This window comes from Streptopelia decaocto, assembly GCF_964273445.1.
Source record: "Streptopelia decaocto genome assembly, chromosome: 7".
Taxonomy (NCBI): Eukaryota; Metazoa; Chordata; class Aves; order Columbiformes; family Columbidae; genus Streptopelia; species Streptopelia decaocto.
The window spans coordinates 25,119,343-25,146,800 of NC_138661.1; the positions used below are offsets into that span (position 1 = coordinate 25,119,343).

The following is a 27,458-nucleotide window of genomic DNA, read 5'->3' on the forward strand; positions in this document are numbered from 1 at the left end:
CTTTACAGGAACACTTTACACTTCTCAGTGTTCATTATTTTATCACTCTGTATTTCACTGTTCTGGCCACCCACAGGTTCTGGAAGGCTGATTTGAATTCCATTTATTCTTGATGTGAATAGTCTGATCTAAAGGTTAGGCTGATAGCAATTAGGGTTTTCATACATACAGAAACTACCTACAGGAAAGAGATTAATGCAGATCTGTTATTTGGTGTTCACAGCAAATATAATGAGACAACAGTGTTTTGAGGTAAAGTAACTCTGAGTGCATGATTTTTGCCACTTGGTAGGAACCCACACACTGTAAGTTAACATGAAGTATGTGCTGCAGTGTAATCTATTACCCTGCAGTAATCTGTTCAAACATCAAGCATGACCTCCATCATTATGTAGTAACTGTTATTAAGCATGCTGACAAAAAATATTCTGTGCAAAGTTCTTGGCTTTCAAACTATAACACACAGAGAGAAGGGGAGCCAGAACTGACAAACCGCCAGAGAGAAATTAAGAAACAGTGTCTCAAAGATAGCACTCCTCATCTACTGAGTACCTGATTTTGCACTTAGGTATCACAAAGTGTTTCTCATAGACAAAGATGACAATGCCGAGGAAAGAAGGAGTGCATCAAGCTTGGACTCGCTGGTGCATGTGTGGGTGACTATAGAAGTCTATATAGAACAAGTGTATTTTTATTTTTTTAATTGGTGCAGCTTTAGCATATGTTCTTTAAAGATTGCTTTACCATATTTAGTTACTGTTACACAGTATACATGAGAATTTGATGGTATTATTTTTCTGCTTCTTTGTCCCATCTAGCACAACAAAGGGAGCGGCACCACTTAACAAAGCCTACCTGAGTTTCAGTGGATGTAAGAGATGACTCGTCTTCTTTGGAAGCTGGAGGCAGGGATTCATTAAGCGTTGGAGGTTCGGACTGCTGAGCTGAATTGCTCATTATCCCTTCTTCAGACTTTTCTCTCTGCTCAGATGCATCCTTCACTACTGGACCTTTCATTTGCTGCTGTCCCTGAGCGTGGGCTTTTGCCCTTTGCTGCAGGCTAAGCAGGTGCTGCTGGTACCAGTATTGCTGCTGCTCCTGCAACAGACATAAATTTTCTAAAACAACTTTAACGGGAAAAACCAGGAAAATTAATTCATGATAGTCGCTAGGATCATACTCATGAAAAGTTTTTAAATCTGTTTTGAGGGAAAACTAACTTCATCATCAAGAGTACTGCAATGGATGACAGGAAGATCGAATCAAAACTCAGAAACCACTATGTGAGGCATAGTACCTGCAGCAGAATTTATTTCCTACCACAGAGAGCTTACAACTAAAGAGAACAATAATGAGAAGCAGAAAGATGACCAGTAATAAGTCAAATTACTTCAGACGTGATAACAAACATACTTATTATTTTTCATTCCTAACTGGAAGCACTAAAGGTACTTATTATGAGACTAACTTGAGTAAAATGAAGGGAAAATGGCGGGCAAGTATGAGTAAGGGATCAGTAAAAAAAAAAAAAAAAAAAGGAGGAAAGGTACAAAAAAATGAAGAGGAAGAACAAAGAACACAGACATCAAATAAAGTGAAAATGACAGCTGAGAAATTGTGGTGGAGACATTTTAATAAAGGATGTGGAAAGGAAAAAGAACAATTAGAACCAGCATACAGTGAGGATTATTTATCATCTCAATTCTGATGGATTCAACAGCTGAAGAAGCAAATAGATATGGTTGCACTCAAAAAATTATCAATTTAAGAAGTTATCAAGCTTTCAGTTTTAAATATTTCAGGCTTGAATTAGACTACTCCAGGCAGAAGGCAGCAGCTTCAAAGCACTGTAACCTGCCACCAATATAAAGAACAAAAGACTAAAGACAAGCATCTCAAAACACGTGGAGTGGTGCATCTTAAAGAGACCTGAATAGGAACCAAGAGTTCTGTATCTCTCCCAATCCAATAAATACCAGGCATTGAAGCAGACTAGCAGGACACAGATTCAAAACATGTGGGAGGCAGGTCTTCACCTGACATGGCCTTGTGCTACCAAAGTCCCTGCCAGAGGTCACTGCAAGGGCTAAAATTTTGTGAATTCAAGACACAGCTCTACAAATCCATAGAAGAAAAATCTACAGTTTTTAAAAATAAAGATGCCAGTCACAGCTAAGGCAGCTCTTGTATTTTAAGGAAATATCACTATACGTTTGATTTTTAAGTTATTCTCTTAACATCTGCTTTTAGTCAGTATCAAAGACAGAATGATAAAGTACTGTACTTCTGGTCTGACCTAGTACAACCATTCTTGTGCTCTTATGTCCGTTCCACTACCGCTGAGAATGTGTGACTGCCCTACACATTTCATCTTGCCTGTTCTTCCCTTCCATCCAAGCATGCACAGTTAAGAAAAGACACCTATACAAAGTCCACTCAGAAACAGAAAAGAATCTAAAAGATGCAGATATTTTACAATATAAGTGTGACAACAACAAAGGGGTAGGTGCTGTCTGATGAGATTTCTCGAAACAGAACCATTCAGCCTATCTTAAAACAGGTTTAAAAGAAGCACAAGCTTCCTCCAAAAGCTTACCTCGCGCTCAAGTCAGGAGCAATGGTTTCAACTGGAAGCAATTTAGCAGATGCAATTAAACACAGAGCTGTATTTAAAAAAAAATACTTCTGCAAAGCTGTAACTTGGAGATGAGGTCAACGAAAGGAGAGGCCATACTTCTCTGTTGATCCTGCAATAACTCCTGAGTCATGTTTTTGTTAAAAAGATTCTTGGAGAAGAGTTGTCATGGCTTTGGGTGGAGATGAGCATTCACAGTCCAGCACGGACTCTCTCAGAAACCTTCAACAACTTGCTGTAATAAGTGCAAGTTTCAACACCAGGGAGGAGAATACATCCCCAGCTATTCAAAAGCTGATTCAATTATCCCTCTGAAAAGCCATTATAAGGTGATTTAAGGTGATAGTGCTGGATGCTCCCTTTGGTGACCACCTGTTCTACTGCCACAAAATTGTTGTCTCCACAGACCCATTGTGTTTCCTCCTCATTCTACCAATCAGACAAAGGGCTAAAACTCATCATATGACCAGGGGTACATACGAAGAGCTATAATAATAACAGCCTGTCACTTATTTTTTGCAGATGAAGTCAGTGACACACGTATTGCAGGTTCCATTTGAAAAGCATGAGAAAAATGGAAAGGTAGATTTCTACAGCTTAAACTGAGCAAAACAGAAGTGCTAGTGTAGAAAATCCTGATAGCGAAAAGTTCAGTTATTTGAATGCTTATCTCCTCACGATTACTGTCATTCTTCAAGTCCAGTTACAGTCCTTAAGCCCAAGGAACACACCAGCATCAATATTAATCTATGCCTTTTTCCATTTTTGACTGACCAAGAGGCTACACCTGTTGTGTTGTACAGGGAACACTGAAACCAGCACTATCAGCTCCTGACATACCACCAAAAATGTGAATACATAGCCCATGTCAAAAGACTACTTCAAAATGAATTTAGGTGACCCTAGGCCATAACACAATGCCCATTTTGGGGACCACTTGGTCCTTTGCTGGCAAAGATAGCAAACGAATGGTTTAGCACCCTTTACAAAACAAAGAAGCAGCAGTCTGCTGAAAAGTGACATGGTAAAGCTAAGGTAGCTTTAACACGTGGATAAATGCATATTTACAAATACAGATGCACCCCACATGTATTTGTTTACTCCTGTAAATAAATAGCAGCATACAGTACCCAAATATCAGATGGAGCATTAATGAAATACCACAGGTATTTTAACAGGACTTAACAAAAGATGCACCTGACTGTAGAGAAACACCAAGAATCCAGCAATTTAATCCAACTGTACACCTATGTAAGAAACTATGCTAAACTCACAACATTGTCAAGGCAAAGAGCAGCACCTTTATACATGAAAGGGAAATAAAACACTAATTCACGGGAAATTGCATAATATTTTCTATGTTAGAGAAAACATTGATCTGTTTGGCTGTAGCCACTGTAACTGTGGGATGACAACAGAAAGAATTGTTTTCAATTACCCATTTAAACAAGGGTTTAATAGGATCTTATAAATGACAAATTACAGTACTTGTCTATTCAGCTGTTAAGATCATTAGCAAGAAAGCATCACTATGCTTTCTTTTTACTTTTCCTATTGTGGAAGGACTTGTTGCTTCAAATCATGTCTCATTTTACAGCCTAAATAGCCAAAATCATATAAATCTCTTATCACAAATTTATGACCAAAGTACCATATTCCTTTTGAATTAACACTGAATTGTGAACAAGACTAAACAAACTAGTCAAGATAAAGTTGTTTGTAGGAACACTCATTAACCAGACAATGTAAACTTCAGCAGTGTTCTGCTTCTTCTACGTGTGCACCACAATAATACATTATTTGCAACTCTTCTGGAGAGAGTGGGGTTGAGGAACAATCAAATAACATTAATGAAATGTCAGGTTACATAAGGGGGGAGGAATTACAGTTTAGTGTTCAATCTTGAGTTCAATAATTTAAGAAGACACTAAGCAGCCTCAATAGTGAATTAACATCACTTTCCACGCCTGATTTTTCAGTTTTGGTTTTGCCATTAAAAAAATTAATGAGTCCCATTAATCTCACTGTAAAAGATCAACTAGTACTGTCCAAAAACCTTTGTAAAATTAAATTAATGAACTGAAAGCACCACTTTGCTAGGAAGTGATTAGTTATATGGTACAAAGTTGAAAATTATACATTCCCAAATATATTCAGTTATTGGTACGAAATTTTAATGGATACAGTTAAAAATGTGTTTCAACGATTACCAAATTTAAAGTGTCAGTGACCTCAATATGACACAAGATTTTTGCAAACTTAGCTTCAAAGGAGAATTCTAAGATCAATTTGCCAAAAATAGATTTTTAAAAAAAAACTTAAAATCAATCTAAAGCACGCACTTCATCTTTGTTCTTGCAGCTGGATCTGTGCAAGCTGACCCTAAAACCATGGAAAAGCCTCAGTGAATCTGACCAACCCGCATGCGTAGCTGAGGACCTTAACACTTGTGCACATTTAACCTTAAGTAACTGGATTGTCCCTAACTTTACGCGTATGAACAGTCACAGCGGTTTATTTGGAACTGCTCACATTTAGGAAGTGAAGCATGCAAACATTTTGCAGGCATTTTGCCTCCACTGTACACATAAAAAGCACACAGCATTAAAAATATTTTTCACCTCAAAAGCGTTTCAGAACGTTTCCCTCCAATGGCCCATACAGCCTTACACTGGAAGATCAAGCACAGCTAGCACAAAACATTTAAGTAAGTCTAAGTAAAGGGCAACTACGTCCCACTACAGAAACGCTTTTGCAGCTTTAAATATGTGGTAAGATTGAAACAGTCACAATTCTTCACTGATCAGACAGACAACTGATACACCTAAGAAACCTAAATGAAGAAATCACTGAAGAGGCTCATCCTGCAATGTGCAATAAGTCAACAGACTGTTGCATCTGACAACAGGCCAGATGAAATCAGAGGCACCCATTTGCTGAACTTTCCAAAACAATTCTCCAGAGACCAACAAACCCCCCAAGAAAATTAAATTCAGCCGGCAGTCAGACTTTTCCCCAACTAACTAATTTACTTTCAAAAAAAATACAATTTGCTATGTCTCAACGCTACAACAACATTTGCTACATCGACGACCACTGGATAAAGCAGCATTTCCTCACCTGACCCATGACATTCCTGGACTTCCAAGGTTGTGTCCAAACCCTTCAAGTCCCATGCAAATGCGGCGTGTTTATTAACTGCCCTTACTCAGAGACCTCGGCAACACTCGGTACCCGCCGGCGGTCGACCGCTATCGCTGCCGGCCGGGGCGACCGCGGGGGCAGCACGGCCTTACCTGGGGAGTCATGGTGGAGGGGTCCGGCTGCTCGCTGCCATCGGCCTCCTTGGCGGCCCCCTGCACGGGCTCGGGCTGGGCAGCCGCAGGCAGCGCCAGGGACGGCTGGGGTGGGGGGAAATGGGCCTGCGATGGCTTGGCAGGGGGCGGGATGGAGGGGGCCAGGCTGGGCTGAGCCGGCTGGGAAGGGGAGGCCTGGGAGGAGAGCAGGTAGGGCTCGGGGTGCGCCATGTAGCCCTGGGCAGGAGGCGGCAGGTAGGGCTGGGAGGCGGTGGCCGGCGGGGGCTCCAGGTAGGAGGGTGGGGGCTCGGAGAAGGAGGGGGGCGGCTGGGAGGCCTGCGCCCGCGGCAGGTAGGGCTGGAGCGGCGGGGACTGGGCCGGGGGCAGGTAGGGCTCCGCCTGGGGGGGCGGCAAGTAGGCCTGGGCGGGGGGCAGGTAGGCCTGGGCGGCGGGCTGCGGGGACTGCGGCGGCGAGGACAGCTCCATGTCCATGGGCACCGGCTCGGAGGGCACCGGCTCGCCCCAGCTGCCGTGCCCGCCCGGCGGCTCCTGGCCATCGCGATCCCGGGCGGCGGCGGGCGGCTTGCGGGCTGGCGGCGGCTCGCGGTGGGCGAACTGCTTCTGGTAGCTGCGCACCGGCGGCGGCACGGACGGCGGCGGCTGTTGCCAGTCGGTGAAGGAGCCGGGCAGCGGCGGCGGCGGCAGCCCCGGAGGGGGCGGCCCCGGCGGCGGCGGCGGCCCCAGCAGCACGGACTGCAGCTGCTTCTGGTGCATCTGCTGGAGCTGCTGCAGCTGCGCCAGGTGCTGCTCCTGCAGGCTCAGGAACCCCGAGGTGCCGGTGGGCGGCGGGGCGGCGGGCGCGGGGCCCGGCGGCGGGTAGCTGGGCAGCGGCATCGGCGGGACGGCGGGAGGCGGCACGCTGGGGGGCGGGATGGGCAGCGGCGGGGGCGGGATGGAGGTGGGCGGCGGCGGGTAATGCCCCGCCGCCCCGTACAAGCCCCAGGCCGGGTACATGGCGGGGCCGCGGAGCGGAGCGCGGCCCTTCCACAGGCCGCAGCGGCTGTGGCGCGTGCGGCTCACGGCGCCTGCGCGGGGCGGTGCAACGCCCTCCCGGACAGTAGAGTGCGCCCGGGGCGCTAGAGCGTCGAGCGACACCCTCGTCGGGCCGTCGGCGCGCCGCCTAGGGAGGAGCCGCCGTCACTGCGGGAGGGAGCATAGAGGGGGCGGAGGCGAGGACAGAGCGCCGCTCCCCGTTTTCGCCGCCTCCCGTCGGCTCGGAGGAGGGAGAGGCGGGCAGCGGCAGAGAGCTGCCGCGGACCCCGGCGGGGGCGGGGGTTCCATTTCGTGTAGGAAGGCGACAAGCGGGCCCGCAAGCGCCCCTGCAGGGCTGGCCCAGCCTCCCGCGGGCCGTGGTGCTCCCGGGGCGGGGGCACCGGTGACCTCGGTTACCGCTGCGGCGGCGGCCATGTTCCCGCTGCCGCCCCAGCCCCGCGGGGCTGCCGCGAACCCGGTGTCGGTGACCCGAGGTGCAGTGGCAGAGCCGAGCAGTTGTTGTCAGCGACGCGGGAAGGGGAGCCCCGCGCGGGTGGGGGATGCTGGTGATCGGCCCGAGATGTGACGCGAACGGTTTTGTTTTACACAAAGTGCTGAACTTCCACTGTAAGAGAAAAGACAGGAGGGCTTGTGCATGTGATCCTTTTCTGTCTAGGGTGGTGCTCCTGTAAGATTTCTCTTGCAGCGAACGTGACTTTGACATAGCTTTTGTACTTTTAGCCCACATCTCTTCCACATTGTACATGTACTTAACACTTATTTCCCTGAGGTCCTTGGGCCAGTTTACTCACTAAGCTTTTGAAAGTCTGTCCTTTCAAAATAGGGAATTCCTGTTGCAATTATTTGATTTATCCTCCTGATAGATTCACTCAACGCAAGTTCTCTTGCAATCAGTTTACCCAAGTTTACTTCCTGCAGGCAGGTCTCTCTCAGTATTCTTGCTGTTTGTTGTGATTACTCAATATTGTGAAGAAACATGTTACTTCTCTTTTGAAGAAATACTACATGTATTCCACCATTTTCAGTAGCAATTGTTTTCCAGCCTACATTAAGGAAGCCAAAGTGTAACTTGACAGATGTTTTTGTCAATACCAAAATCTGTTGTGGGCAGCAGTAGTTGATGCCTGCCAGCCATGACACATTTGCTTTACCCAATGTTACCTTGTCCTAAAGCAACGCTGTTAACCACATTATGCTCTTTTACAGTCTTTAATATTAATTATGTCATCATGCTGGTTTTAGTTAATTTTTTAAATAGGTCACATTCTCCCTGCTTCTAAATGCTATTCTACCACATTTCAGTTATCCCTCCATTAACTAGTGTCACATTCTGGATCAGCAGCTTAAGTTTCTTCTCTTCATCTGGTGGTAACGCTGCAGTAATCTTGGGCTGTCTGGTGGCCCCCTGAAAGGAGTAGAAATTATTTTCTTTCATTCTTCTCATAACTTCAGACCTCCTTTTTACAGCTTTTCTGAAGCGATGGAAACTGGCTACAGCAAGAGACGGGATGTTAGCACGGAGGCTGGATACCGTAGAGCTTCAGAGAAACATTGCAGGCATCTGTTTAATATCTAACTCATGTGCAGGTTTAAACCAACTGCCAGAGTTGGGTCAGGAAGGAATTTCTCTTCTGGTTTGGGCTGGCAGAGTTCTGCATTTGTAGGAACATCAAACCATTCTCGCTTTAATAATAATGATCTTTCTTCCTTTAACATACTGCAAGTTGGATCGGAGGTTGGGATGCCACGGTGTGCATGGAGTAAATACCTCCCTGCGAACTTAAGTTCCCTGGGACTGCAAGGGAAGCACTTGATAACTCAGGATGTCCTTTCCTGCCTTGTGTGCCTCTTCTGATCAGGCTCTTTGAGTGTATCCCCAGGTGCTTCTGTCTTGCCAATTATACTCAATTTATGAACATTTCCTGATGGCTTCACTCACTGCCAATACTTTCTCCCTGCTGATCATCCTCCAATCATCTTAATACTTCTTTAGGAATTGCCTTATGCCTGTTCAGGTTCCTTCTCCTGTTAGTAAAACAAGCAAGGAAGATCACAAGGAATGTTAATTTAAGGAGTAAAAGATTTTGGTAAATAGGCACATTTGCTTTGATTCCGACCCACAGTTCATGCTATGTACATGTATTTTGCTGGGTCCCTCCAATAGGCATTCTGCTGGCAGGCAGACATTTCCCAAATTCATCATATTGCTGTGCCTTTTACCTCTTCTCCAGTGCCAGAAAGACTTCTGTCAAATGTTGCCATGAGTGTCCATTTTTTTCTTCTCCAGTCTCCTTCAGTTTAGGTTAATTCAAGATGTTTGTACACAAAGAATTCTAGTTAACTCTACTTGAAGAAGTCTTTCAAAACTAGAGTTATTCTGAAAGTCATATTACACAGATCTAATCCTACAACTGTTTCTCAGTCTTTATTTGACTAAACATGGTCTTCACATGTTCATGACTACTTAAACATTTAACTTAAAGAAATGTGACTTGGACTGAGAGAAGAAAACTACGGATAGTATTTTCTAAATGTACAGTTATACACAGAGTATAAAATCTCAGGGTTGTTGGCCACCCTCTTCTTGGCTGGAGGTGGAGAAGATAAACTTCAATTTTGCTGTCTTGGAAGGGGCTATGTTTTGAAAGTGTCAGTACGTTGTTATTTCTGGGATTAGTTTAGTAGATGCACATGCAGCAAGCAAAGATAGTATGAGGGGTAAGACTGATGCGTTCCCAAAGTTTCCTATAACATCTGTAGAAGTAGGCTGCTAGCAAGGGAGTTATTAGCATGTCAGGGCATTTCCCAAGGACAGGAAATGATTAGCAGAAAAGAGGTATTATCATTACTGTGTGCTGCCCAGCATTCAGGCATCTGGGTTCAGCTATTCTCTGCAGCCTGCACAAGTGTAAGGCACCACAGGATAAAAGCTCTATTAAAGTTTAGAAATTTTCTTATTTATAGCCAGAATATAAATTTGCAGTCTGCCCCTTTACTATACCCCCACTCCAGCATTTTGGCCAGGAAGCACACTATGGCACATTGGCCCCTCGTGACCCCCATATTGTCTCCCACCTCTCAGTCTTAAGACAATTCTCCTCACTGCAGAGCAGAGATCAGAAGAGCAAATTATATTGCTAAAAATTAAAGAGTTAACAGAGAAGATATGAGAACGCAGAGTTAGAAGTTTAAAATATTTTTTCCACTGCAATTCTCCATGTGGCTTAACCACCTCTTTTCCCTCCCTCCTCTGACCTCTTCCTTCCATCAGCAGATGCTGCAGGTCTCCATGAGTCCCTCTTGATCCACAGCCATTGCTCCATTTCCCCCCACTGCTCTGCTCCCAGCCCACATTAATACCTGTCAGATCAACACCTTCCTGTGAAGTTTGATACCTTCCCCTTCTTCTCTGACACCTAACAAAAGGGATAAGGTTTTGAGGTGCCAGGCAAACAAGAGGGAGAGTTCTGTCCTGACCCAGCCATGCCCTCCCGCTGTCACTCGGCATATATGCAAAAGGACTCAGTACAGACACAAGAATCTGAGCAGGACACTTGACCAACTTCATTCACTGGACAGTTGAATAAAACCCCATCAATTCTGAATTAAAATATTCCAGAGAAGATTTCCACTGGTCCAGAGAAGGCACATTAACTGGTGGATATTTGACAGCTTTTGTCCAGAACACAGATCTTATTTTCTGGTTGGACAGGTGTGATGGAGTTTCCCAGAGGAATACTTGTCCTGCTACAGGTGCAGCAATAAGAAACTTCTAAAATTTCTGTGGTTTCAGTCTCAGCCAGAGTTGCATCACTAATATTTAATTCAGAATGCTGAAATAACTTTTTCCAATTATCCCAATCCAATGATCCCAATGAAGAAGGACTTAGGCATGTTCTGGACACTGCTGTCCTCTCCTTCCCATATGCTTCTCCCAGCTACAGGTAACCAGGCCATGTCAAAACAAGGATGAATAAAACCAAACTCTTCCAAGTAGCATCTTCTTAGAAGAGTGAGGCTGTGAAGTCAGTCCAATGTCACTGACAGTCCGGTGAGCAGAGTCCCAGAAAAAAAGAAAGCAGGAGGTTTGGATCCAGGAGGACCCTTATCCTGGCTCTTAGTCCCGGCTTCGATGGTTAGAATCGAGGAGCTCCGTAATCATCTGGCATCCTCTCAATATTGTATCTGAGAAAGAAAGAGGGAAACTTATGAAGACAACCTACACCACATTGCCCCCGTCCTCATGCAGCAAGAGACTTACAGGGAGACTGAACAGCGAGAAGCTTTGTTGCATTTCTGTCTACAGCTCAGATCACCAGGAACAAAAATATTACTTCCAAAAGCAAAAAGCCTTCATAAGGTTGCTGTTATCCTTTACCTCAAACCCAGAAATCAGGCATATAAAAAACTCACCATCTCCAGAAAAGGAAAAAAATCAGTGGTTTTGTAAGATCTGACTTAGGATTTAAGAGCAGACCACTATGAAGAACAAAACTTTGGCCAGTCAACTTACAGTTCTTGACAACAGTGAATAAGGGGCAAAAATGTTTTGAAAGAAAAATCTTCTGAGCCACATTCTAATTATAGATCAGTTAAGACTTTACATATTTGTAGGAATCAACCTCCTCATTTCTGAGATACTGCTCTGTCCGTGTATTACTAGACCCATTGTCCCCACTGCCAGCACAATTGCCTCCTTCTCAGTATCTCTCCCATCCCATCTGAAGACTTTGGCCCTTTTCTCTCCACGTCCTGCCTTCTCTCCTTACCATGCTACCAAATATATCTACCATACTGTGAAACAATTTGGCATAGGTTCTATGCAAGATAAATCTTCTGGGCTGTACGTTATGTAGAATATTAAAACACTGGATATGACAAACAAAGTTGAGTAAAGTCTTCTTAGCTTAGGCTTTACAAGTGCTTTGGAAGGAACAGGAAATTAACTTAAGCAAATATTTTTACAGTAGATCACTAGTCCTATTGCATATAAAAAAATTAAGTGAGCAAGGACTTGCATATACTGAAAAAATATATTGCACTGAAATTGCTGCATTAGCATCCTTCTAAGTTGGTTTGGTTTTTATTGAAGAAGTAAATTCAATCTCTTAGCTGAGGATACACAAAGCTACCAAATGGAACATGGAAAAAGAATGGTTCTTTTCCTCGAGAACCTGGAGAATTCCTGGTAGCCCTGATGCTGCTGCTGTAAGTGAAACTGATCTATGGGAACACTGGCCTCAAGGAAACTAGTTTTCCAGGTAAAAGCAAGTGAACATGTAGACTGCAATGAAAGTGGTTCTGTGACCTGTCTCTTCCCAGCAGCAGCTGTACTTCAGTGTAGACACCAAGCCCTTTACTGCAACCTGCACTACAGACAATGCAAGAGAGACGTCCCCGTCAGTGTCCTCCCTGTCAGAGGTCCCTTACCTGTGCCGGGAAATATACATTATAGGCACCCCTGGGATTTTTCGTATTCTCCGTTTGAGCTCTTTATCTACTGTGGCCACAATGTAACATTTGTGCTGCCAAAAAAAAAAAAAAAAAAGAAAAAGAGGCGAGTCAGATTCAACGCCAGTGAACAGGAGCAAAAGAGACAAAGCTGAGCAAAAGCTTCTACTCAGTGAGCTGATTTAACACAAGAAGGCTGCAAGTCCCTAGCAAGGCATTACTAGGACTTGTACAGAACTCAAGCAGATGAGAAGCATCCTTCTGCTCATCAAAACAGACTTGGAGAAACATACAAAGTCTGTCCAGCCTTCCCAGCTGACAGCCTTCCCAACCTAAGTGCTCCTTGATGCTGTCCTATACAACAAGAACGCTCAGGGAAGACTATACCTTGCTTCAAATAAAGTTGTGCTAGGGACTGAAACTGCCCCTTAGTGAGATTTTACAGTTACTCTGTGGGAAATTTAAGTTATCAGTAACTAGGAGGATTCAGGAATTTTTAGTACGTTAACATAATATAGAAAATTTAAGAAACAGAAATACCTGAGTGACCCTCTGCACCAAGCAATCATCTGCATAGGTTCCTTTGTGCATACATGGCAAGCGTTCAAACCGAGGGTCCTTGGCAATTCTGTGGGGACACATAAGGCAGCATTACAGCAATCAGACCAGAGTGTATGTACAGTAACACAGTGTGGAGGAAAAGGAACGCCCCTTTCTGTGATCTGCAGCACGTTATTCTCAAACAAAGGCTGAAGGGATGCAGCGTCTGGTACACAACAATGAATTGAAATGAGCAAAAACAGAATGCAACTTGTCTGGCTAATTATTACAGGTTAAGTACTTGTTATTTGGATTCAAGATCCCTACAATGTTGGGCTCTTGCCTAACAAAGTCATTTGAAACAAGTGGGAAGAACTGTGGGAAGAACTAGAACTTCTGGTATCTCATAATTCATATTAAGCAGTTCACCTCCTCTCTGAAAGGGAACATCAAAGCTGTTCAGGGGATGCATCCAGATACTTTACAACACAACAGGCCAAAATAAGAACAATCCATCTGGCTAGTACACCTGGAGAGCGTGAACTACATTGGACTGGTTTTATACAGACCACACAATAACCTGGCTCTAAATTATCAGTATGTGCTACCTATTCCTACAGGAATAACATGAGGCATGAGTGAATGGTTCAATAAGCCTTAGGTCACTTCTTTATTTACTTTTAGAAATTTCTATAATAATAATAATAATAAAAAAAAAAATCTATATATTGAGAAATAGGAGGAGGTGTTAAATTGAAAGTCTTAAGGGGAAAAAGGTTTACAGATCAATAGTGTGCTACTTAGCATTTAGGATTTTAAAAAATAATCTAAAAACTCCAGCCATTGTACTGATCTCATATAGACAGAGAAACAAAACCAAGTTCAAGACTCTGCAAAACCTAACCACGCTCTAGTGCAGGAGCACCATCATGGAAAGTGCTTTTAATTTATTTATATTAAAACATTAGGTTATAGAAATGGAGAACACTCTGCACCTACCTTAAAGCCACGCGGTACTTCTGTCCTAACTTCTCAATTTCACCCATTACACAATCTGTGATACATGGAATACCTACATGCAAAAAAGGCCTGTATTAAAACCAAGCAGTATTTCTTCACAGACCCCTATATATTGCCTGCGTGCCTAGGAACGATCATGGAACTCTATAACATATTACTTAATGTTTAAAACTTACGAGAACTGATAAGGTTGCAAAGTGATGAAATGTAGAGCCACTGAGTTTGACCATGCCATGATAATTTTAGATTTTTACATTAATAATTCTTCACCTTTGTTGATATTAGCATTTAAGACTGTTGTTTGACTGAAACCAGAGACAGTTCCAGGGTTACCACAGCCATGAACAATGAGCTCAATGGTGTGGTATGACGCTGATAAAGCACACCACAACACTATGTGCGCCAGAAGAAACTGCGAGTGATGCAGACACTCACACTTGGCATAGAGACAGTCCATCATTGACTGCACTAGGTCCAGCTTGGCCTTGATGGAGAAGTTGATGAAGTTAGTGTCAACCAGGATGTGATATGGGGGGCCCAGCTGTGTATTATACTGGAAGAACAAGCAAGAGGGATGCTGGGGGCTGCCAGAAAGACAAAGAATACAAATCAGTCAATTGCAGTTAACAACATATCTAATCCTATAACTTGCATGGAATGAAGAAAGGGTAACGAGCAGAAACAACACAAAGCAGCGTGGGATGATAACCCGCCAGGCCTCCCACTGCCCTCTAAGCCCACCCCCCGGGGATCGGGGCACCATTTCCTACTCTCACAGGTTTGCTCAGAACCGCCCTTGGTGGCAGCCTGCAGTATGGCCGGCCCTACTTCCCTCCCCAAAGCGCCGGCAGCACTTACACCTCCCGCTCCTTGATGGCACTCGGGTCTTCCTTCTTCTTCACGGGGGCCTTGGCCCGGTCCTTCTCCTTACTGCAAGAGAACACAGTCACGCCTTGGGGGGTCGGTGGGGAAGGGAGGACAGGGCGGAGAAGCCCGGGCCGGATCCCCTCCCGCTCCTCCCCAGCGGACACGGGGATGGCCAGGCCGGCGAGGCCGGCTGCGGGAGCCACCTGGGACCCGGCCCAGCCGCGGCCACACTCACATGCGCTCGTCCCGGAGGCTGATCATGCGCTTCATGACCGCGTACTTCCGCGCCTTCTTCTGCTTCCCCTGCAAGGAGACGGACACGCAGCCGCCATGAGCTGGGCAGAAACCGAGACCCAGGCCCCGCGCAGCCACCTCGCACCCCGCTCACCATGATGATGATGACGCCGCCACCGCTGCTGCTGCTGCCGCCGCTGCTGCTGCTGCTACTTCCGGTGCCGCCACAACGTGTCACCGCGTCCCGCCCCGCTGGGAAGGTGCGGGAGTGGTGTCACTTCCGGCTGCCAGCACGGGGCAGTGGGAGCCCGTGTCGGTCGCGCGCAGCAGCGGGCCTGACGCCGCGGCCGCCGCTGGCGCCTCTGGTAACGGCGGTACCCGCGCCCTCCCGCGCCTCGGGGGAGGGGCAGGGGCAGGGGCAGGGCGGGCTCCGGCGGGGGAAACGGGTCTCCCGGGGCGAGGGAGCTGCAGCCCGGCCGCCCCGCAGCGCTTGGGCGCCCCCCCGGGGTGGTGGCCCGGCCCGGCCGTGGTGGCAGCGGGGATTCGCGGGCGGCTCGGCTGCCGGCCCGGGGCGCCCGTGCTGGAGGCCACCCCGGCGCTGCCCCCGGCCGGCCCACTGCTACCGCGGCGGGAGGTGGCCAGCCCTGGAGTGCGGGGGCGGGCGTGGCCGGGGCTCCCGCTGAGCGGGAAGGGCTGGCTCTGCCTGCCCCGCGGCGGCCGACGGGTTTCTCTTTTGGTTTCATTGTGCCGTTTCCATGGCGCTGTCGGAGTACGGGTGGCACATCGGGCGGGTTGGGGGCTGGCGCCCGTGGGAAGGCTGCAGGGTTCGGTGGTGCCGCCGAGTCCCGGCTGGTGCAGGCTGGCGGGGGAACCACAGCACCCCGGTGTCCCTCTGTTCCCACTTCTGCTCTGTTCTGTGGAGCTGGGAGGTTGTGGAGGCCTTCAGCCCACTTTCTTGAGCTTGCTGGGCTGATATGTTTTGAAGAATTAATGTAAGGCTGGCTTTGCTGAGCTCTAGCTCATGGGCTTCTGCGTGAAAAGCAGTAGGTTGTCATTATCTGTGTATCTTACCAACAGCAGTGACCTGAAATCATAGCAAATGAGCATGACTTCAGCTGTGCTTTCTGCAGCTGTAATGGTGTACTCTGACCCGAAATATCTTTTTGCAGATGTAAGGAAACATTCTCCAGGTTCTCGGACTAGTCCCATGTTCTCCATGTACCTGTTTTCTAGTCGCCGTTGCAGGGGGGGTTGAGAGAGAGAGCCCTCCTTGTAACCTTTCTCGTGCAAGCCTCTGGTATTAAAGAGAACTGATAGCTGTTGGTGTCTTCCAAATAAAACCAGTGTTATTTGGTGTGCTGCTCAGAAAAAAACAGCTATGCAGCCAGTCAGGTACTATGCAGGAGTTTTTTCCTGAAGTTTTGGCATCAGTAGAACTGTGACATGGAAGAAAATTAGACTGAAAGGAGAACTGGGTTGGTTAGGGAAACCATGGCTGATTTTTCTGCCTGAGTGATCATACCAGGGTTAATTGTTGTTTGGGGAAACGGTGGAGCTTCCCTGGCGCTGCTCAAGTCACCCGAGTGGTTTGGGTGAAGGAAATAATTGAGGAGGAAGGGGGTGATAATGCTTTCCCCAGGGACGTGCAGGGTGGTAAGTGACTGAATGTTGTTCTGGCTTGGGATGCAGATCTGGTGTCAAGATGAGTGTGGCGTGAAAGTCACCCTCTGGCTGGCATGCTGTGTTTGAGGGGGACAGGAAGAGCTGCTGATGGTTCAGTTGCCATGAGAAGTCCATAGATGTAGGCAGTTGGCAAACATCTCCCATATGTTGTTTTCCTGTTGACACTATTTTATTTGGCTTGTGTGTAAATGCATATGACAAACTCCAGTACTGATGAGAGAATGACTGTTTTGTGTGGACTCTGGCCATTGATGTGGCTTTTGTCCTTGACAGCTGATACTGGGGCCTGCTCTGTGCCTTTTGCGCTGACTCTTCAGTCTTCTTTGGTTGTATTTTAAAGTTAGGTTCCAATGGGCATTCCTGTTTGTTGGTTTGCACATATTTTACTTAGCGTGAGAATATACCGTGTCTTTTCACTCAAAAGTGAATTTTCATCTTGTGCACAATCTGGAATGCGCGTTCCATTGGTGGTGGATACTTGTGCACATGGATCGAGAGGACATTCCGTACAGGAATGAAGGGTCCTCTGGTCTTGGTTTGATGAAATATTAATAGTATCAACCCGCAGAAAGGTTTTAAACTGATGTTTCTTCTTAATTTTGGAACTTGTCAAGGGAGAGAGAAAAAAAGGAAGTTAAATTTATCAGTGCACAAAAAAGAAGACCAAGAGGCACAACAGATTTCTTAGAACCTCAGTAAATCAATTCTGAATAGTGCCATTGCTGTGTTATAATTCCTTTTGTTTGTGCAGCTACACTTGCGTGTCCTTCTGCAGCTTTGCACTGTGTTCCTCTGGCTTCAGAGCAGCACTAACACAAACAAAATGTACTCCCATTACTGCCCTTCCTTTCCTTGCTGACTTCAGAGAGGCAATGGCACTAATACAGTTTATTTTATTATTCCATGCTGTCTATCCTGATTATGCCAGTACTTCTCCTTGAGTCAAGCGAAGGTGAAGCTTTCCAAATCCCCATTTTTCCCTGCAGATGGCAGGAGACCATTGCTTGCTCTGTCCTTGGATCAAGAGCACTAAGACCTATCAGACAATTCAGCATTTTTTTTCCAGCCTAGCTGTGATAGTACCTTGTATTGCTGATTTTCAGAATTCATTTCCCAAATTTTTAGCTGGCAGTTCTTAGCACAGATACTATTTTAATTTAGATCTGTATTCTGATAAGTGAGTGGCAACATATCTTGGATACCAGCTATTTGCAACTAGATTCTTTACCCTGATGTATCCCAGCTGCAAGTGCATTGTTAAAGCTGCTGGCAGCCTGTGTGCTAGAGGGAAGTTGATTGGCAGCCACTTCATCTCTGGTGGCCACCTGATTGGTGTCTCATTTGCCACTTCAAGCAGAGATAATAAAATGAGAAGTTGCTGTGCTGATTGAGGGAGATAACTAATACCCTGTGTCCAGTAAGCTCTGAAATTCTGCAACGCAGATCAAGAGGCTCAGGCTTCAATTGACTTAAAACCTCTTGTAGTTGAAATGATTGATCCTTCTCTTTTTATGCTTTTGAGAGAGAGGCTGTGTGACTTGTGGTATGCTTTACAGAAGGGAAGGACTTATGGACTGAGGCAGAAATAGCTTGGGTAGATGAACCCACAGGGCCAGTTTTGTGTTGGTGTTTTTTGGTAGCGTGAAGAGGCTGGTTCTCTGATGTGCTGGAGGGGGATCTCACAGATTCTCGAACATGGATGAGTTTCTGTGAAATTGCTCTGCTGAGTGGGCAGGAGCCACACACCTTCCACAGCCAGGCCAAACTGGAGCAGAGTTTCAACCAGGCATTTGTAGCACATCTTGGATATGTACTGTGAAAGAACTAAGATGTCAAGGAAATTGCTAGGTCTGTGATTCTTAATAAACAGAGGTACGAGTTTAGAAACCTGAAGCTTCATCTAGGAGGACAATGAGAACTTACGCCCTGGGAACTGCAACACTGTTCACTCAAGCAGAGGAAAGAAGAAAATAGTTGAGTGGGATTTTCCTTGAGATGTAGGGGAGGAAAAGGCAGTGAGAATCTGGCTACTTATGCAGCACAATCAAAGAGCTCTGCACAGACTTACCTGTTGTTTTTCATATGCGTTAGAAAGCTTGGTGGAAGTATGCAAAGGTGGACAGATCTGTATGATTATTGGAATGGACAGAAATAGAGGCATCTGAAGAGGAAGGCAGTTGAGGAGGGAATAAGGAGGAAGTGGCAGCTGAGACTGTGGTGTGGCAGGCAGGAGTAGCACATCGTGTACATCCCCAGGAGAGGTGACTGTCTTTACAGGCAGCTGCTGCGGTGGGCCTGGGTCTGTTAATTTCATTCTCACTCCTTTATATAATCAGTGTTCTGAATGAGTAGATACTGACTGTGTGGGCTCTGTGGCTTTTCTTCTGGCATATGTCCTGGTTTTTGTGAGCTGCATCAATCCTTGCTGTTAGATTTTTATTTTATTTAATCTCAATCCTGACAGTAAACTGTAATTTAGTGGATAGTGCTGCTGACACTGAAATGGCTTATGAGGATACTGGTTTCCTGAGTACCTAAAACAACAGCAGCAAAAAACCCAAACAAAACAAAACCCCAAAACATTACCTAGTTGGCTTCATGGTCCAAGAACTTTCAAAGATTTTTTTTTTTTTTTTCAGTTTTACTATAAATATCCCTCTAGATCTGGGCAAAATCAGTTTGAGAATAGCACATGGCATTTTGTGGGGTGTGGAGGCTTGAAGTGGTACCTGATCCTTAGTACTCCTAATGAATAGCACACAGGTTCTTAGCTGCTCCATGAAAACCATGAACACAATGAAACCTATGGAGGCAGGATGTGTTTTGTTCCATCTTGAACCTGCTACTTCCAGGGGTTATGTAATGAAATGAGATTGTGACAGGTGGAGGTTGAGGATATGGTGAATTCTAACACCTCATTAACAGTGATACCTTTATAGCACCTCTGTTATACATATGACATCTAATGATACTCTTGCATCTTACACCTCTCACATGTTCATACTTACTAGATTTGTCCACAACTATCGAGAAACCTAACTTTTCTCTCACCTTTTTTTCCTTTTCCAGGGAAGCAGGCAAACAAGAGGCTGCAGGGAGAAGCATTGCAGGACAACCCTTTTGCACAAAGAAGAAGAAATTGTTGTGTTCAGGTCCACACATTTCAGCAGTGATTCTGTGATGCAAGTTCCAGGAGTTTCTCTTTCTGTGATAATCTAATCTATGGCCTTTTCTTGCTGACGTTTGCCCCAGTGTTGGGCACAAAGAGGAAGGACACTGAAGAATGGGTACTCCCCTTTTGGCTTTTAGAACATGGGCACTTGTGTAAAGGTATGTGGTTGCCTTTGGTTGGAGAGATGGAATATCTGTGGAGGCCAGCAAAGGGGATCTGCTGGGCTGGAAAGTCATGGCTTTTTGTGGGGGGAAAATATCTCATTTGAGCTTTCTGCATGCTGATGTCCATTGCTGCTGCTGTTGAGATGACTGATGAATAACTCCCCTTTTGTGAAAGAAGCAGCAGCTTGAATGCACAATGTAGCTTCTCACTAACTGAATGGTGACATGGCGAGCTATATTGTATGCATTAGTGTATGCCAAATTGCTTGTCTAATTGTCACACGCGTTCCTTGCTGGTGCTCTTTTTCCATCTGTCAGCTATGTCTTATCAACCAAACAGCATGTTTTTGTTCTGGGTGTGGTCTTCTTACTACATGTTTGTTTAGCAGTTCCCTCAGTGAGAACTTCATTGTAGATTGGCATCTCTAAAAATTGCTGTAATCATAACAGTATACAAACCCAAACTTTTCACTTGTATGTTGATCAGCAAGAGTTTCAGAGGAGAGGCTCCACTTTGCAGTAGGAAAATACAGATGGACTGTTTTCCAGTTGCATTCATACTTGCCGTAGCAAAGTTACAGGTTAAAAATAGATTCAGCTCTGCCCTAGAAGGATTTTGTTTGTTCTGAACAAATGGGGATGGTCTTGTCCACAACTCTTTTGTTCCATAGCTTTTTCTTCTAAGGTTGCTGGTTGAGGGTCAGCTTATGTCCATTTTGGTGGTGGCTCTGTGATGTGCTTTCATGGCAGACTAGAAGTTAACTTTGTGACTTGCAGAAGCAAATAGGTCTGAGAGTATAGATGAGTGGCTTTTGGCTGCTGCTGTCGAAACTGGTGATCCTGCAAAAAGTAGCTCCTTCTTGCAGTACCCAGAGCCTGCTCTCACTGGTTTCTGAGGATAGTATGTTGTCCTTTTAGATCCCTGAATCTGAATAGGAATGTGTGATGGAGGGAGAACTGTTCCTTGTAGCATGATGTGCTGTTTGCATATTTAAGAGTCTTACAGAATAATGCTTTAGGGATGTCCTTGGAGAGGAAGATAAATGATCAATAGGTATTTGTCTGAGGAATCATAGATTAATTTTAGGCCATTGTGTGTGAGGAAGAGTCATTGGACTGGACATGGCCTATTTTGTGTTCTAGATGCAGCTGTGATCCTCGGCTGTGTGTCTCACCGAAGGGACCTGATGTTTTACATTATTGGTAAGTGAAGGAAAGGCTGCCACTGTATTTGTTGACCTCTCCATAGGGTTTAGAAGGGTTTTGTGAAAGCCTCTGCTTTTACGTTAGTTCAGAGTCCATCTAACAAACATGAAGTTACTGTCACCTGCACTCATGGCAGATTGACCTCTCCACCATTCTTCTTGTTCCTAAAGTCCTTCCATTGACCTCATTCCTAAGACATCCCCTTACTCTTTATTTCAAGAACTAGTGCAGGGTTGTTGCCTCTGTGATGCTTCTTAATTCAGTCTTACTGTGATGTGCAGGGGTTGTGTGGCTATATGACTGTTTCCCTTAAAGGAATCTCTGTAGTTCTAATTTGCAACTCAGAGGGAATTCCATGCTTCTGTTGGGATGTCTGCTAGCCATACCCGAGACTCTGTACCACCTTTACCTATTTCCTCTGTCTGCAGTCATTTGCAGAGTTTTAAGGGACCTATTTTTCTCTAACCTTACTTGTAGCATAACACAAACCATAAATGTTCTCACAATAGCTTCTGCTTTAAACACCTAATTTGCAGTTGAGTAGAATGTCTTTAACAAAAGGCATCTTGGGCTGATGCAGAAGGGATTTTAGTGCCTGACTCAGCCATGCTGCTGCAGCCACCCTCTGTTCTCTCCTTGCTGCAGGTGGGATCACGATATCTGTGGTAGCTTTCTTCTTCACCATTAAGTTCCTCTTTGAGCTTGCCGCACGTATAGTCAGCTTCCTTCAGCATGAGGACCGGGAACGCCGAGGGGAGCGAACTATTTATGACTACGTGCGAGGCAACTACCTGGATCCCCGGTCCTGCAAAATCTCCTGGGATTGGAAGGACCCCTATGAGGTGGGCCATAGCATGGCCTTCCGAGTGCATGTAAGGGAATATTTCTGTTTCCATGCAGCTTTGGGGGCAGGAACAGAGGTCTTAGTTAGGGCTGGGGTCTTCAAATGGTTTTTCTTGAGGCGAAACTGGATGTAACTATAGGAGTAGGAAAGCTATCTGCTTATGTCTTCTGCCACCTGTAACTGTGTTGCAGAACTCTGTAAGTGCGTATCTGAGGTTTGCACTCCTTAAAATCTTATCTCCATCTCTTTAGAATCCTCTGAAGAGCCGGAGGAGACCAGGCATGTCCTATCTACTGCTTCCTTTACTGGGAAGTGAGTGGGCAGAGCCTTGACTTCAACAGACGTGGTGCTATCTTTTGGTTGTGCAGCTGAAGTTGGAGGTGTGGGAGTGGGCATTTTACCAACCCAAGAGCTATAAAGCTTCATGGCTGCTTCCTGTTCCTCCAAACTCAAGGGTTATTCTGTCTGACCTGGAAAAGCCTACCAAGGACTCTTTTTCTCTCTTTTTTTTTTTTTTTTTTTTCCCCCCTCCAATCCCAACAGGCCGAGTGTAGAGGGAATGAGACAAGTACGCAAATAAGATGGGTGGAGGGACCTGAACACAGAGAATTTGGAGCTGTGTGGAGAAAGTTTGAACAGGTTTTTCTGGGCTCATGTACCCACCTTTCTGCCCCACTTTGCCCACCCAGAAGGGCACCTAAATAGAAAGATATATTCAGCTAGGTTGCCATACACAGCCCTCTCAGGAAGGCGAGTAAAACCTTTCTGCTTGAGGGTGAGTGAGGAGCTCTAACTCCAGGGTGAAAAAGAGCTGAGGGGAAACGGACTTGTTCTGTTCCTCCTGCTTAAATTTATTCCCTTTACCTCACTGACTCTCACACATGGCAGCTCCAGCAATGTGCCCTTCCACTTCATGGTTGTCTCCCATTTGCTTGGCCCTTTATTCATCAACAGTAGCTGTTGCATGCACTGGTTTCTCTCACTGACAGTCAAGATACATACTGTTTCAGGCCCCTTGCCCTCCCTTATGTAGAAATGGAGAATAATAGTAACCTTTTGCTGATTGCAGGTGGCAGGCAGAATCTGTCCCACAAGCTGCTGGCTCTTGAAAAGCCATGCATGTGGGGTTTCAAGGTGTAATTCTTTCCTTGTAAGGAAGTACCGGTTGAGATGTGTTACCTTCTGAAATTGTCTGGCAGATCACTTCTGTGATTGAGCTGTCTGTGATTTTTATCTAATGTGTCATTTCCACACTGATGCTTCTTATCAGTACAGACTGGGTCAGCTCCTTATGTCAGCATCTTCTCCACACTGTTCTCTTCTCTGTACTGTTTTCTATAACAAATTGGTGAGAGCTTTTCCAGAACTTAGCTGTACATGTGAACAAGATCTCCTTGTTTCTCTGAAAGGATGTGGCTTTGCTTTTTTTCTTTTCGATAGTAGGTTCTCTTGGTTTCTGTTCTCATATTGCACTAGCAGTGCAGAGAAGAAATGCCTAGAGGCATGTTCTTTTCAGGGCACTCATTTAAACTCCAGCACAAAAGAGAATGAGGGTGTTCAATGCCCACTCGTGCCATGTTCACTTGAGAGAGCACAGCCTGTGTGACAGAGCAGGCTGTTTTCGTGGTGTGGTTTTTTGTTTTTTTTTTCCTTTGGTGAGCTGGAGTTCTTACCCTTGTTTCCTCAAGGCAACTTGCTTTCTCTTCCTATGTGAACTGCATATTTTTGCTGACCTGGACTTCTCCATTTCCCATGCAGTTATTCTATAAAAATGGGCAACCCTTCCCTGCTCACCGGCCTGTGGGGCTGCGAGTTCACATCTGCCATGTGGAGCTAGCAATTGATATTCCTGTAACCCAGGAAGTTCTTCAGGAGCCTAATTCCAATGTGGTGAAAGTGGCCTTCACTGTGCGCAGGGCTGGAAGATACGAGATCACTGTAAAACTTGGTGGCTTGAATGTGGCCTACAGCCCCTACTACAAGGTGTTCCAGCCAGGTAAGGTCCAAGTGGCCCTGCAGTGATTCAAAGTAGATTTGGAGGTATTGGAGGTGGTTAGGTAGATGTGTTTCCAGCTAAAATAGGTGGGTGACAGGGGAAGGGTTACTCTTGTTTTCCTCTTGCCATGTGTAGATCCCAGCAATAAACCAATGACTAAAACATACTTGTGACTACCAATGTGTGGCAAAATAGAAACTGCCTTACAGAATAAGTCAGTTCTGCTTAAACTCCTTGACCGCTTGTGTCATATCCTCTATTTCGTAGCAACTTCATCGTGACCCATCTAGTAGTCAGAGAAAGTCTTTTGTGAAAGTATTGAGTTATTTGCATCCAAATTGGAAAAGCTGCCATGATTTGACTCTTTTCCTCTTTTCAATACCCTACTCTTTAAGCTCCTGAAACAGTTGCTACCTTTGGTTATACACTGCTTTAGAAACATTTCCTTTTTATCAATTTTAAATTTGTTTCCTTCTGTTTTTTTTGACCCAATCTGCATCTTTGCTATTTCGTGTACATAGTCATTGACAGTACCTCCATTCCATTGCATTGTGAACAGGTACAAAGCTTGCCAAGGTACTCCTTCAGAAAGTGGAAGTTCAGATTTCACTCAGGTACCCTCCAGACTGAAGTTTGTTTGGCAAGCTTAATTTGCTGGTTTCCTTGGATGTCAGCCAACTCGTACTTTGTATCTGCAATGCGAGCAAGTTCTGAAAGGTTAGAATGGAGGAAAGCATTCTTTAGAGGACTAGTAGTTTGCTTTATCAGTATTAAGTTTCAGACCCAAGGCAAACGCTGTGCCCCACACCATGTGTTTCAGAGCTCAGATATTTTTTGGTTTTTGAATGTAGGAGAACAGAATGTGTTTAAATTTGATCAATTTTCAAGGGTGTTATGCGCCTGGTTGCTTTTTCTTTGTGCTTTGCAGCTTCACATTGGAATTTGTTTGACTTTAAACTGTTGTTGTCTGCTTCAGGGATGGTGGTTCCCTCCAAAACCAAAATTGTCTGCCATTTCTCCACTCTGGTGCTGACCTGTGGGCAGCAGCACACTCTGCAGATAGTTCCCAGAGATGAGTATGACAATCCCACCAGCAATTCTGTGTCCCTGATAGATGAGCACAATTACAGTGTCTCCATCCATGAGGTGTGTGCAACCCCACCCCTTGCTGCTTGACTTCAGGTGAGCTAGAGAGCCCCCTTTATTAATTTGTTTTCTGTTTAGCTGGGTCCACAAGAAGAAGAGAGCTCTGACATTGTATTTGAGAAGTCTGTGGTGTCCAATCGGCAGACTTGCGAAGTGTTCTTCCGACTCACCCTGCACTGTAGGGGCTGTTTCCATGCCTGCATCTCCTACCAGAACCAGCCCATAAGCAATGGCGATTTTGACATCATTGTGTTAAGTGGTGAGTCAAGAGATACTTGGTATTTGTTCTCCAGGTGTCCTCTTACAAGATGATTTGCACACTGGTGTAGCAGACCTAAATGTAGCTTCCCTGCAGGCTAGCCATGCTTATTTGCTCAAGGAATCCTTATTCATTTAAAAATGCTAAGGTAAATTAATTTGCTGCTGACAAGGGAGATCTCTGAAGGCTGATACTCTCAGTTCCATGAGCACATAAAAGCACGTGTGTTTTTTCACCCATCTCAGGAAGTTTACCTCTGAAATTGGGCAATTTTTATTGCTTGCTAGTCCTTGGCATCTGAGCCATATCGTTAAGTGAGCCAGTCATGTGTTATATGTTAAGCTATATTGATGAAGAACACTGCATGTAACCTTTGTGCTTTTTTATGCTTTTATAATTCCTGGTTTCTGAGCCAGTCTGCAGTGTGGCTGTCACATGGCTATGCCTTCAGCCTGGTGCTCTGAGGCAGGGGTTCTGTATGCCTTTTTCCTTTTTTCTTGAATGAGTCACTGTCTGAAGCCAGGACAGACAAACTGCTGTCTTGAAATCTTTTCATCCCACTCCTGTATTCTCTTTATCAGAGTTTCACTTGACCAGGTTTTCCTTTGGATGTGTAGCCTTTTCTTTAAACTCATAATAAGTAATTTGGTGGCAGTCTGTGGATTCTTTACTTTTTGATTCTGGTCTCTGTTAAGATTTACAGAACTCTTTCATATCTGTTTCCTTCAGAGAATGAAAAGAACATTGTAGAACGCAATGTGTCCACCTCAGGTGTCAGTATTTACTTTGAAGCCTACCTTTACGATGCTCCTAGTTATACCAACAGTCAGTGGCAACTTCCACCAACACACCTGAGCTCTTCCCAGCGCCGTCCTTCTACTGCAACTGAGGATGAAGATGAAGATTCTCCCTCTGACAGCCAAACCCCTGAGAAAGTGAAGAAACCTAAAAAAGTTTACTGCTATGTGTCACCGAAGGTAGATATCACAAAGTTACCACTCTTGAGTGCATGTTTAAAGTACACTGCAACTGAAGAGCTTACCTTGCGTCCTAAATCTTAGCTCCAGATTTAGGTGGCTCAGATTTGGTTAAAAAAAGATTTGCCTAAGGCTAGACAGCAAACGTGAAGCTTGTAATGGAAAATAAGGTTAAAATGCTCCTTGAAGTTTTAGGACTTCATGTATCTTTCTAGGTCTAATCCAAAGCCTACTGGGGCTTTTCTCATTGATTGTTCAACAGAGAGTCTGTTTGCCTTTCTTTGCTCTGCGCAGGTCAGACCTGCCATTCCCTTTCTCAGTTTCCAGTACCTGTAGATTGGATCTTAGAGGAAGGCACTGCTCAGATTTTCCATCTTTGTCCTGTACCTTTAATGTTTCAGGGAAAAGAAAAGGGCAAAAATGGTCTAAGGGTAAATGTGTAAGTAGAAGAAACAGGATTCAAACAAGTCAAGAGAAACTGAGGATTCTCTTATAGTAAGAATATGTTAGCAGAATCTATTGCTCATTATTGCATTCAGGAAAACTAGAAGGAAAATTCCACTAAATCTACTAATAAATTTAAATTCACTTTGACAATATCCACCCAAGGGTGTTAAGAAAGCTGGCTGACATCATTCCAAGGCTGCTTTCCATAATCTTTGAGAAGTCGTGGAGTTTGCAGGACATCCCAGAGGACTGGAACAAGGCTAATGTCACCCCCTTCTACAGGAAGGGCTTAAAGTAGGATCCAGGAAATTATAGGCCCATCAGTCTTACTTCAGTCCCTGGTAAAGTTGTGGAACAAATCCTCCTGGGGCCTATGACAAGTCAAATGAAGCATGTGATTGGGAAAAGCCAATGCAGATTCACTAGGGGCAAGTCATGCTTGACAAACTTCATTGCCTTATACAACAA

General features: G+C 45.2%; 3 protein-coding genes across 12 annotated transcripts in view; 1 reads left to right on the forward strand and 2 right to left on the reverse strand.

The window, feature by feature from the left end:
* YLPM1 (YLP motif containing 1) overlaps positions 1 to 6,977 on the reverse strand; it is a 39,595-nt gene extending 32,618 nt beyond the window's left edge. For all 4 annotated transcript variants that reach the window (XM_082057510.1, XM_082057508.1, XM_082057507.1 and 1 more), the window contains exons 1-2: positions 5,932 to 6,977; positions 856 to 1,098 (exon numbers count right to left, since the gene is read on the reverse strand). In XM_082057510.1, the coding sequence (XP_081913636.1) occupies positions 856 to 1,098; positions 5,932 to 6,945 (1,257 nt within the window). In that variant the 5' untranslated portion in view covers positions 6,946 to 6,977. The remainder of the gene's footprint in view (positions 1 to 855; positions 1,099 to 5,931) is intronic.
* A 2,419-nt stretch (positions 6,978 to 9,396) lies between these two features.
* Positions 9,397 to 15,387, reverse strand: FCF1 (FCF1 rRNA-processing protein). Of its 2 annotated transcripts, none has more exons than XM_082059479.1 (8): positions 15,251 to 15,387; positions 15,098 to 15,165; positions 14,854 to 14,925; positions 14,431 to 14,579; positions 13,975 to 14,047; positions 12,976 to 13,063; positions 12,415 to 12,509; positions 9,397 to 11,169 (listed from the first exon to the last, which is right to left on the reverse strand). In XM_082059479.1, the coding sequence occupies exons 1-8, from the start codon at positions 15,251 to 15,253 to the stop codon at positions 11,121 to 11,123; spliced, it is 597 nt and encodes a 198-aa protein (XP_081915605.1). In that variant the 5' UTR covers positions 15,254 to 15,387; the 3' UTR covers positions 9,397 to 11,120. The 2 variants fall into 2 exon arrangements, with proteins under 2 accessions (XP_081915605.1, XP_081915606.1); XM_082059480.1 differs by having other exon boundaries at positions 15,098 to 15,166; positions 15,255 to 15,301.
* Position 15,388: 1 nt separating this feature from the next.
* The window catches only part of AREL1 (apoptosis resistant E3 ubiquitin protein ligase 1), a 40,742-nt gene continuing 28,672 nt past the window's right edge, over positions 15,389 to 27,458 (forward strand). For 5 of the 6 annotated variants that reach the window (XR_014184719.1, XR_014184720.1, XR_014184721.1 and 2 more), the window contains exons 1-8: positions 15,389 to 15,461; positions 19,849 to 20,109; positions 21,259 to 21,318; positions 21,967 to 22,193; positions 23,924 to 24,161; positions 25,138 to 25,307; positions 25,386 to 25,566; positions 26,296 to 26,543. Coding sequence is in view for 2 of the 6 variants with exons in the window: in XM_082059477.1 (XP_081915603.1) it covers positions 21,303 to 21,318; positions 21,967 to 22,193; positions 23,924 to 24,161; positions 25,138 to 25,307; positions 25,386 to 25,566; positions 26,296 to 26,543 (1,080 nt within the window). In the remaining 4 variants the exon portion in view is untranslated. Of the gene's footprint in view, positions 15,462 to 19,848; positions 20,110 to 21,258; positions 21,319 to 21,966; positions 22,194 to 23,923; positions 24,162 to 25,137; positions 25,308 to 25,385; positions 25,567 to 26,295; positions 26,544 to 27,458 lie in introns of those variants that run through there. The other variant, XM_082059478.1, reaches the window with a different exon arrangement.

Excerpts from the sequence above, each read along its gene's own strand:
- FCF1 (XM_082059479.1), bottom strand. Across the intron at positions 13,064-13,974 it reads AAGTACCGCGTGGCTTTAAG|AATTGCCAAGGACCCTCGGT; the intron begins GTAGGTGCAGAG and ends GTGTCCCCACAG. Across the intron at positions 12,510-12,975 it reads TGGTGCAGAGGGTCACTCAG|CACAAATGTTACATTGTGGC; the intron begins GTATTTCTGTTT and ends TTTTTTTGGCAG.